This window comes from Oncorhynchus mykiss, chromosome 23, assembly GCF_013265735.2.
Source record: "Oncorhynchus mykiss isolate Arlee chromosome 23, USDA_OmykA_1.1, whole genome shotgun sequence".
Lineage (NCBI taxonomy): Eukaryota > Metazoa > Chordata > Actinopteri > Salmoniformes > Salmonidae > Oncorhynchus > Oncorhynchus mykiss.
The window spans coordinates 12,136,315-12,148,705 of NC_048587.1; the positions used below are offsets into that span (position 1 = coordinate 12,136,315).

The 12,391-nt window shown below is 43.1% G+C and overlaps 1 protein-coding gene across 6 annotated transcripts in view; it reads right to left on the bottom strand.

Annotated features, from left to right (window-relative positions):
- LOC110502230 (serum response factor) overlaps positions 1-12,391 on the bottom strand; it is a 60,850-nt gene that overhangs the window by 21,216 nt on the left and 27,243 nt on the right. For 4 of the 6 annotated variants that reach the window (XM_021580100.2, XM_021580102.2, XM_021580103.2 and 1 more), the window contains exon 2: positions 8,572-8,838. The exons of 1 other annotated variant lie outside the window; for it this stretch is intronic. In XM_021580100.2, the coding sequence (XP_021435775.1) occupies positions 8,572-8,838 (267 nt within the window). The remainder of the gene's footprint in view (positions 1-8,571; positions 8,839-12,391) is intronic. One more of the 6 variants, XM_021580101.2, reaches the window with a different exon arrangement.

The following is a 12,391-nucleotide window of genomic DNA, read 5'->3' on the forward strand; positions in this document are numbered from 1 at the left end:
ACAGGTACACCTCCAATTGACAAAAATTACGTCAATTAGCCTATCAGAAGCTTCTAAAGCCATGACATAATTTTCTGGAATTTTCCAAGCTGTTTAAAGGCACTTAACAATTGTTGGAAAAATTACTTGTGTCATGCACAAAGTAGATGTCCTAACTGACTTGCCAAAACTATAGTTTGTAACAAGACATTTGTGGAGTGGTTGAAAAACGAGTTTTAATGACTCCAACCTAAGTGTATGTAATCTTCCGACTTCAACTGTACATACATACATACATACATACATACATACATACATACATACATACATACATACATACAGTGGGGAGAACAAGTATTTGATACACTGCCGATTTTGCAGGTTTTCCTACTTACAAAGCATGTAGAGGTCTGTAATTTTTATCATAGGTACACTTCAACTGTGAGAGACGGAATCTAAAACAAAAGTCCAGAAAATCACATTGTATGATTTTTAAGTAAATAATTTGCATCTGTGTTTGTGTTTGAAAAATGAGTTTAAATGACTCCAACCTAAGTGTTTGTAAACTTCCGACTTCAACTGTAAGTAAGCATCACACTGTAAAGTCATAGACAGTTCTCTCTGCTACCGCACGCGAACCGGTACTACAAGTCTGGAACCAGAAGAACCTAGAACAGCTTCTACCCTCAAGCCATAAGACTGCTAAATAGTTAGTCCGGGTATCTATTTGGTTATCTGCATTGAACCTTTTTGCACTAACTTATCACATACGCTGCTGCTTACTATCTGTCACTTGATTCCTAGATATAACTACCTCAAATATCGTGTACCCCTGCAAATGGATTCGGTACTTGTACCCATTGGAAATATACAAGTTATCATTACTCATTGTGTATCTATTATTACTTTTTTTATTATTATGCGTTTTACTTTTCTATTATTTCTCTTTTTTATTTCTCTCTGCATTGTTGGGAAGGGCCCATAAGTAAGTACGCTTCTCACTGTTAGTCCACATCTATTGTTTACAAAGCATGTGACGAATAACATTTGATTCGTGATCAGTGCAGGCTACTGCAGCAGCAGCAAACCAGAGTAACACCCCTGTTGGTTTTTATATGTGACTGATTGAGTGGGTGAGAGGTACTGGATGCACCATGGACTACAGAAGCTTTACTGATAGGGCCCTCCTCTCACTCACACACACTTGCAACCCCACCAACATAAACCCACAGTCCCATGTCGCAGACAGGAAAATAAGGAAGGCATTTTGGGGCTATCACAAAATAGAGGTAGAGGTTCAATAAATGACATCTACTCTCAAATATTTCCATTGAGAATATAATGTACATACTAAAACGCATAGTATATGAGTCGTGTCCACTACTAGACATTAATAATTTGTAAACATGCTCCTTATCAGAGACTAGACAAATGAGTATTCCTGACTGCCAAACAGACAGAAGGGAGCAGCATAAGCATGGCACAAATGCAAAGCAGAGCAGTGTCCATACTCTCCAAACCTCAAGTCTAATCCACACAGAGAAAGAGAGCTCTACTAGGCCAAGGTCCTTTCCCTCTCTAGTTAAACAGCACAGGGGGGGGGGGCGTGAGATGTGTGTTGTGCTGCTTCTCTACTTGAGAGCTTATCTCGTCTGCAGCCGGCTTGGTAGCAATTGAGCCTGAGGTCGAGAGTGCAAAAATTGGTTAATTTATACATAATTTAGTCTTACCAATATGTGCCATCATATCATGTAATCACAGTTGTGTGTCTATCATATGGCCAATATTTATGTGCATGCATGTCTGTATGTGTGGGATAGGATAGCAGTAGATCTAGACAAAAGAACTCTGTGCCTCTGGTGTTTGGGTTCAATCACATCAAATCAACAGAGATATATCGACCCGAGAGGAATAGCCCAAAATGCACTGAATAACTACTATAGTGCTTCTGCCAGGGGCTAAAAGGAGAGAGTGACAGGGTGAGGACCAGTTGTTAGCCGGCAAGACCACAGGGTGGGAGTGAGGGTGTGAGGAGTGTCTGAGGTATTCAGGAGGGAGGGCCATGAGGGCCAGGGTTGGGACAGGGGACAGAGAGAGGACAAGGGTGAGTGTATGAACAGCTGAGGGGGCAGTAGACAGCTGGTGGGAGGGAGGGGGGGGGGGGGGGGTAACCCAAGCACCTCGGGAGGGGAGTTAACCCTTTCCACACCAGCTGGGTCGACAGGGCAGGAGGCCAGCCGGCGTGAAGAGCCACAGGCACAGCCTGAATAGATGTCATGTCGCAGCCCTTTGGTCTGACATGAGTGGTATGAGAAGACTGCGTTCTTGTGACACTCAAAAGCATCCTTCTTCAGTAGTAGCAGTAAGTAAGCCTTGTCTGAACCATAGGGCAGGAGTGAATCTCCTGTTTCTGAAGTGTGAGGTAGCTTGATGAAGTACATCCCCTGGACAGGACGCTAGTCTGTCTCAGGGCCTTACCCCCAATGCCAAACAGAGAGACATTGGTTCCCAATTTTAAAGTCCACCAACCTTGCAATCTCCGGGCAGACATTGCTTCAGTACAGACCTGGGATTCAAATACCACTAAGTATTTCAATTACTTTCACATAAGTTTCGATGTAAGTATTTTGAAAAAAAATATTTGAAAGTACAAGTAGACGAATATTGGAAACTATTTGGAAATACATTAGGAAAGTATTGGCATGCATTTGAAAATAGTGAAATGCACAGATACAAATATTTAAAAACGTCATGCATTTGAACCCAGGTCTGCTTGGCAGTGTCGTGTTCAATACCACCTAAAGCAAGACCGATTCAAGACCAAACCCGGAGAGGGGTGAGACAGAGTCGAGACCAGGAGGGGAACAAGGGGTCCGAGACCCCTCGCCACCATAATAAGAGTTAAAAATGTCCAGTATTTCTGTGTTCATATTTCAGAAAAACATATGGATTCTTTAGACATTCAGAATGTTGGAAAAATGCATGCTGAGGGAAAATAGAGCCACTCAACAAATTATTACTACCCCTCTTCAGTTTTTGTTTGAAAGGAAAGGGTTAACACTGAAGAGAAAAAAGATCCAATCGGGATTTTTCTTTAGTGGTCTCTGGGAAGATAAATCTAACTAGCATAAGTCAACAATTGGCTTGGCCATCAGAAGCTAGATAGAAGGTGTGTGCCATTCAACTGTATTAGGGCAACAGTTGGAGTGACAGTGGACTCAACCAATGACATTTTGACTTGTAATTGGTGGGACACTTTTTACAAAAAAAACATTGGTCTGTGAGCTGTCCCATGCCAAAACCAGTTGAGAGCTGTGCGCTCTTGATGCCTGCAGATGATGTTCAGCTGAAACTAGGCTATGTGTTGTTTTGCAACTGTGTAGGCTACTTTGTGCATGATTTCTCTATTGTGCTACATAATTGATAAAACGTATACCTCCACCACACTACTTTGATAAGCATCAGTAGGGATTAAGAAGTGCATATACGCAACGCCCATTGATTTTTTGGGGGGTATACGGCACCTGCGTATAGCCTCCACTACGCCACTGGCCCTTTGTGTTTTACAAAAAGTGCACTCTTCTACAGGAGTGTATTGGTATTACCGTTGCTGTACTTTCAGCATCACAAACCTGTCACACACTGAAGGCCTAGGACCAATAGGATCGCTATTGCACAAACATGTCTATAATAGATATAAAGACTGCACGTATTAATGTTTCAAGAAAGGAGTGTATATATTTGACCCAGAGACAAGACCGAGACACTCAAAATGTTGTCTCAAGCCCGGACTCGAGTACTACAACATTGCTGTTTGGTCCTAGGGGTATTTTAAACTTATTTGGAAACAAGGAGGCTATTTGAAAATACTTTGAAATACTTAAAATAGAAGTAGTTGATTTGAAAATACTCAATTTACTATAGGGCAGCTGACCATGCTGTAAGACACATCATTATCAACATTACGTGATCACATTTTCCATAGGCCTTTGTCTGAGCAGGAAACTCCTACAGAAATGGGGGCATTGGACTGAATCGAAGTAAGTCAAATATTGCCACCAGTTGCACTAATACTCTTTCAGTTTAGCCACGCTATCTCTATGGCCAACTTATCATTGTTCCTCAAACATGTTTGTTTGACCATCTCACTCTGCCTCTACTCTCTCCTCTGAAGAGAGGCTTTTTGGCTTTTGGTTCAGACCGACCTGGAAAAAATATGTTAAACCAAGTTTCTTTTCAACATACTGATGTTGAACATCAGTTATAGTTTTGGTTGAAAACACTAAAAAAGTGGTGAAATATACTAATTTGAACCAGATTTCAACCACAGCCTTGCATTAGTCTCTCCCCAAAGCAACGAACTCTGAGGCTGCAAGCCAGGCTAGCAGTGTATTAAATGTAGCCTACCACAGTGCACTCGAGTTACTCCTTCAGTCCGGTGGTACAGAAGAAAACATCTGTCCATGACATAAAGATTCCACTTATGGGAGCCAACTCTACGAGAGCAGCATTACATTTTCTTGAAACTCTCCTCCAGTAGTATTCTCTACCTGAAACCTGTCTCTTTCTGTCATTCAAGCAAACACTACTCATGTCACACAGCTGCATTTATTTATGAAGGGTGCACTATATTCTTTTGTCATTTTTACATAGGACCTTGGTGAGAGAAGCTTAGTCACTAATGGAACCTCAGCCCCCACACCCCCTACTCATTTTTTTTCATCTCCAGCACTGCAACCATCTCTAAGGAAACCAAGACTGACGCAGAGAAAAACACTGACGCAGAGAAACACACCACTTAATATAATGGAGCAGCAACAGGACTTAACAAAGTACGTCCAAATAGATTGTTCGGGGTAAAAAATTAAATAAAAACGTCTGTGCTAGCAACTAGTTGGGACAGGAGTTATGGATGGGCTAATGTATCGATCTGCCCCCTCCAGTGAGAATGCATGTACTTAAATACCCTCTTACATCTGAGGAACAATATTATACTACTTAAGCCAGGAGAGATATTACCAATAATTTTTACACACACAGACATGGTCAAATTTCTACGTAACACACGCACGCACAGCGCACACACATACACACAATGGCCTGTCCTTGTGCTCGTTCTTCTATTTAACTGAGGTGACAATCTATAAGTAATGTTGTGATGATAGATAAAGTGAGGGGAAATGAGAATTCCCCCCCCCCCCCCCCCCATTGGAGGCTTGTGAGATGATTCAGTATTCATGGGAGGTTAAACAAATCTCAAATGAAGGTGACAACTGGCAGCCCACCACTACATCAGATCCTTTTCTGCTTTGAGTGTCCATCGTAGCTAGCTACAACTTCACTGGTAGCTGTCTGTCCCCCTAATAATCTCCCATTTGCTGGCTCAGAAACTCACGCACTGGCACCCTGCCAGCAACATGGAATTCACGGCTCCTTTTGGGGGACTTCTAAAAAAGGCAAGGCAGCCCAAGTGGAGGAGGTGCAGCCAATGGCAGCTGGCCTGTCCACTTGCTCGCTGTAAAATAAAAGGGGGGGTAACATAATGTCACACACAGCCCTCCCTCTCTTGCACAGCGACACATTGCGCTCACCTTCCCCCCATCCACCCACTTCCACTAAATGTGTCACAGACTCCCTATTTAGGAGTAACCTTGTGATAAGGCTACATATCTCAGTAAATTAACTTTCCATTATCTCAATGACACTCAATTGTCACAGAATGCCCCCTGCCCTGCTGCAGCCCTCCACAGCCAAAGCTCACCTTGTGTCCAGAGAGACACAGTGGTACAGTGGTGGGAGAGCAGAAGTAGAAAAACTTAATTTACCTACAGCAGTTTTCCATCAACTGGAATAATATAACAGACCTGATTCATTACTATGGGGAATGAGGACTAAATAGAGAAAATTAAGCTTTAAATGATTTGAATAATGAGAACATTATAATTCAATATTATTAATCCCTGAGTGGCAATTATTGTACAACTGAACTAATTGATCACCAATATCTAGAAAAACAAACATTTTAAATCTTAGTTTGCATTCTCTGGCCTAGTGGTGTCTTTGTGTGGGAGCTCTGGTGAGAAGAATGCAACAATGTTACAACAGTGGTGGTGAGGAAACACGATCTGCGCTAACAACCGCTGCACTAACAACCACCCCAATTACAACTACGACAATACTAGCAGCCAGGCAGAGAGAGCGGGAGGGAGGGAGTGCAAGAGAGGGGGCATGGTGTCACTAGGATGCTACCCTTACACACAGATCTAGGATCAGTTTACCCTCCCCAAATTATAACCATAGCTGTTATGGAGAAAAAAAACACATGCCTTAGATCAGTGTCTTGAGTAACCCCACTAACAGGGAACAGGGAAATACACAGAAAACTAAAGGAGATAGAAGTGACAGATGTAGAGAAAACCTATTGAAAGTAATCATATGATGTACAGTAGTACACACATTAAGCTACGACAGGTTTCCAAATGTCACATGATGTTCGCAGCATGGCTCGACTGCATCTTGTCACGTGGGTGCTGCTGACCTAACTCTTCTGTTTCACCTTGCACCCGTCCCTCCCTTCATCTCCCCCTCTCCCTCCACCAACCAGACCAAAAGGTGAAATGTTTAGACTAGTTTCTACAGTATGTATGACATAGTGTTCTCAAGACCAATGGTATCTAGAGACTTCAGGGAAGCACAAAGCAGCAGCCTTGAAAACTAAAGCAAAGGGATCCAGAGTTCATCATGGCTACAGTAACCATCTGCCAGCGTCTAACAATACAAGTGTTGATCCCCCACATGTATTAAACTTGGATTGCCTTTACAATGAAACCATACTCAAGAGTCTCTCTCTCTCACACACACATTGATCTTCCACACGATAACTGAACTGAGGCCCCATCACCAACCATCCACAGTCTCAATGACAAATGACATCCAAGTGGACATATCACTGATAACAGCCAAATGTTTCCATTCCATTGGTCTTCTTAAATAATATATCCCTATCTACACCCCCCATCCCCCCACTCAAATGTACATACAACCCACCACCACATCACTGTTGCAGGACTCCAAAGACAGCTGCAGCTTATAAGGAATGTGAGGAGCCTCAGCCAAGAGAACAGGCAGGGAAACCATACCATATATGGCCTTGGAGGCAGAATCCATTTTTTTTTTTTTTTTACCAATGAGTGAAGCGGGCATTAGTGACTTAACAACCCAAAGGTTGATCACCATCCTCAAGGTAGACAGCAAGTAACTGGCTTGTGAAAACATGAAATGAGCACATAGTGTATGGTTCTCTTCAAAGGAGGTCCTCTTCAAAGGAGTGTACTTAAATCAAGTCAACAGCGGAGGAAATCCCGGTGGCTAGCACGTGACTATGTAAGCAACAGCACCACAGTGTTCCATTGGGTAATGAAGCACATCTGACTATAAAGAACGTCCAAATGGCTTTAAAACATTGCAATCTCTTTCCACTGCACATCACAAAGCCTACTACCTTTTTAGAACAGTATCAGGTATATCACTGCACAATTAGAATAGCAATATTGAGTTTCTCATGAAAAACCCTTCTTCCACTAATACAGTGAGTAACTACAGTGAAGTGCTCATGCTGAATCAGCATGCAAAAAAACAAAAACTATTATTCTAAAAGGTAAAAAAAGATGTATTGTATTATAGACATTATAGGACGACATGAATAATCATACTGTAAAAAAAAAAACATCCATACATCCATACATACATATACAACCGGCTGTACGCTTCTCATAATACAACCCCGACCTGCCTTGACCTACAGGTTTTTCGTCAGGGGTTTGAGAGCTTTTCTGTGCCAAGTTCAGCGAGGTAGATGAAGATGACTTCTAATCCATTCTGTCGAGTGGTTTCGTGTTCCACTACTTTGGTCTGTCTTTACACCCCTGCTTCCTGCCACAAGAGACGTAACCAGGCTGTTTGAGCCAATAAAAAAATATTTAGTAGATAATCAAACAAAACCGCGAGCAACAAGCCAAAAGAGGTTGCCTTGAGTTTACACAAAGGTTTAAAACAGGTGACAAACCACAGCTCATTCTATACATACCAGTAAGCTCATTCTATACATACCAGTAAGAGTTTCCATAACTGAATGTGAATCTGATGAACTAGTCTAGTTCTCCTCTGCTGTGCTTGGCTATAAAATTCTGGGGGGATTTGACTGAGAATCTATTATAGTAACTCTCTGGTGCAATATCTTTTTTAAGTAAGTGGCTATGTTGACTGCAATTACTGTATTCCTTTAGCATTGAAATACAGACAACAGTTAACAAACAAAAAAATAGCAATGCCATTCTTTGTAAACACTTGGGAACCGGACAGCATGTACAGTACAGGTAAAGTGATAAGCAGAACATGCAGATGTGTTCTGTTTCTGTTCCAAAGCCAGTTTGTTCTGGGTCATTTTCATTAGGGCACTCTGTAGCAAAAAGTTTTGCAACGGAAAATGAAAATGAGGGTTCATGTACCTTGTTTCAGTCCATTTTTTTGTATGTTCGGTGCCTAATGAATACGACCCTGGTCCTTATGGTGAAGAGCAGCAGCAGAACTCACCTTGGTCTCCCCAAGGCTCTCCGACTCAGACACCTGGTAGGTAAGGTCCGTCTCCTCGAAGCCTGTGGCGCTCATACGCTGGTCAGTGGAGGGGTCGTTGCGGGGCGGGGAGTCCGGAGAGTTGAGGCACGTCTGGATGAGGGCCTTGCCTGTCTCGCTGGTGATCATGGGCTGGAGCTTCCGCGTGGCGAACGTGTAGACGTGGCCTGTCTCGCTGGCCACCAGTAGCAGGACCTGGGTTCCTGTCAACGTGGAGAGCTCATAAGCCTGTCATGGCAGGGAGGGAGAGAATCAGCATCAACATCCAATATCAGTTTCAACATCCATATCAGCTTCAGTTTTAGCATGAGCATCAACATCAGTCTGCATCATGTGCCAAAATAAACAAAGTAAGCTGACATCCCACCACATTCTTAATAACTGAAACAAATTATTTAAAACTTTCCTTACCAACACAGACAAGACTTAATTGTAATAGGAAAAAACATAGTTATTGGTGGTGTTACCCACAGATAACTGGTTGAAATTGCAGCCAACTAGCCAAGAAACACACTGCAAGTCTAAAAATACCTCTCTGGTGAATTCTGGACATATAGCACAAATGTAGCTAAAATATCATGAGATAAAAGGTCCAAGAATACAGTGTGTTATTGTGAGAATAATTGCATTCCTTATGATGGGTGTCTTGGTTGTAAGGGAGAGAAAGGAAAGGGGGAGTGGTAATAACCATGTACAGTGCCTTCGGAAAGTATTCACACCACTTGACATTTTCCACTTTGCTACGTTACAGCCTTATTCTAAAACAGATTTTTTTTTAAATACATTTCAGCAATCTATACACAATAACCCATAATGACAAAGCGAAAAACAGAAATACCTTATTTACTTAAGTATTCAGACCCTTTGCTATGAGACTCTAAATTGAGCTCAGGTGCATCCTGTTTCCATTGATCATCCTTGAGATGTTTATATGGCTTGATTGTGGTAAATTCAATTGATTGGACATGATTTGGAAAAAAAACTAGCCAGGAGGTCAAAGAAATTGTCCATAGAGCTCAGAGACAGGATTGTGTCGAGGCACAGATCTGGGGAAGGGTACCAAAAAATATCTGCAGCATTGAAGAAGGTCCCCAAGAACACAGTGGCCTCCATAATTCTTAAATGGAAATAGTTTGGAACGAGCAAGACTCTTCCTAGAGCTGGCCTCACGGCCAAACTGAGCAATTAGGATGAGAAGGGCCTTGGTCTGGGAGATGACCAATAACCCGATGGTCACTCTGACAGAGCTCCAAAGTTCCTCTGTGGAGATGGGAGAACCTTCCAGAAGGACAACCATCTCTGCAGCAGTCTACCAATCCAGCCTTTATGGTAGAATGGCCAGACGAAAGCCAATCCTCAGTAAAAGGCGCATGACAACCCACTTGAAGTTTGCCAAAGGGCACCTAAAGGACTCAGACCATGAGAAACAAGATTCTCTGGTCTGATGAAACCAAGATTGAACTCTTTGGCCTGAATACCAAGTGTCACCTCTGGAGGAAACCTGGCACCATCCCTACGGTGAAGCATGGTGGTGGCAGCATCAAGCTGTGGGGATGTTTTTCAGCGGCAGGGACTGGGAGACTAATCAGGATTGAGGCAAAGATGAATGGAGCAAAGTACAGAGAGATTGTTGATGAGGTCCTGAACACTCAGAGCAGGTTATCAGACTAGGTTAGACAATGCAGGAGTGGATTCGGGACACGTCTCTGAATGTCCTTGAGTGGCCCAGCCAGAGCCTGGACTTGAACATCTCTGGAGAGACCTGAAAATAGACCTGATAATGCTCCCCATCCAACCTGACAGAGCTTGAAAGAAAAGAATGGGAGAAACTCCCCAAATACAGGTGTGCCAAGCTTGTTGCGTCCCAAGAAGACTATGCTGCAATCGCTGCCAAAAGCTGCTTCAAAGAAGTACTGAGTAAAGGGTCTGAATACTTATGTAAACCTGATATTTCAGTTTTTTATTTTTAATAATTTAGCAAACCTGTTTTTGCTTTGTAATTATGGGGTATTGTGTATAGATTGATGAGGAAAATGTTTAGGCTGTAACGTAACAAAATGTGGAAAAAGCCAAGGGGTCTGAATATTTTTTCAAAGGCACTGTAGATCTTAAATAGAGCACATGAGCAATGACTCCACTCACAAGCTGTGAAACATTAGAACATGAGCTGTCCCGCCTTGTCATACATTACACCAGACATCACACACACACACACACACACACACACACACACACACACACACCAGTGGTATAAGTAACTAACCTTGCACGAGCGAGCCGGAACAGCTCATAGGAGCAGGGGCCTATCTCCTGTTTCTGTGGCGTGAGGCATCTTGATGTGCAAGTACACTCCCTGGACAGGACACTAGTCTATCACAGGCCCTTTCCCCCAATCTGTCTCCTTAATATGGAGTGCCAATCAGGGACGCATCAGGCCCCATTTTTGGTCTTTGGTATGACTCGGTCAGAGATCGAACTCCCAACCATCCAAACTCAGGGTGGACACTAACCACAAAGCCAGTTGTATAGTGTTCCACGAATACAGCACAGGTCTTGCATCAGATATGCAACCCACACCATGAGCTATTCTCACACAGACTTATTGTTGCACTTGGAGTGAACCTTGTGCACTCCCTAAGAGAGCCTTTTGATTTACTTGAGTGATCAGTAAAGTGTAGGATGCTTCTGGTGGCACGTTTTTCAGAGAGAAAGGGAGAAAAGGAGAGAGATGTAGAGTAGGCAGACTACCATTACCATCACCTTAATGAATACAATTTCTGTTGGCTGATGAATGATTTCATTGCTAGCCACAGGGTATCATTCTGGCAGAAATGCAGAGTAGGAAGGAGGACTAGAGGATGGCTGTCATTCACACAACCAACAATCGCTTCTTTACCTTTATCAAATAGCCTATGCTAAATCATAGGATCTATACTGTTAAACTACAGTGCTGTTACTACATGAGAAATTTCTGTCAAACAGTACTCGCATCAAAAGTATCAATACAGTTACTTTAAGTTACATTCTCTCAAGGAACTTACCGGTTCCTAGCTTTCAAGGGACTTTCAGACATCACAAGGTTTGGAAGTGTGGCAACATGTTACTTTGTTCATTGTTAGCCTGTCATCTCATTTTCAGATATGATGTACTGCATTCATTTAATGCAGCAATTGGACAATGCTGAAGCTACTCAGATGATTAGATAATCATTTGGCAGGAGTGAAATGCAACTCCACATGAAATAAAGGTAGAAGGGCCTCCCGAGTGGCGCAGCGGTCTAAGGCACTGCATCGCATCACTACAGACCCGGGTTCTATTCTGGGCTGTATCACAACTGGACGTGTTCGGGACTCCCATAGGGCACAATTGGCCCAGCATAATCCGGGTTAGGGGAGGGTTTGGTTGGGGGGAGGGGGGGGGGGTCGTCTTTACTTGGCTCATCGCGCTCTAGCGACTCCTTCTGGCGGGCCGGGCGCCTGCAGGCTGACTTAGGGCGCCTGCAGGCTGACTTTGGTCACCAAGTGAACAGTTTTTCCTCAGACACATTGGTGTGACTGGCTTCCGGGTTAAGCAGGCAGGTGTTAAGAAGTTTGGTTTGGTGGGTCATGTTTCAGAGGATGCATGACTCGACCTTCGCCTCCGGATCCCATTGGGGAGTTGCAGGGATGAGACAAGATCAAAATTGGAGGGAAAAAGGGGAAAATAAATAGAGGGTCAATGAGTGTATGAGCAACTTCCAACACTCTTTCTGTGGGTCTGTCATACTTGCTAGGCCAACGGT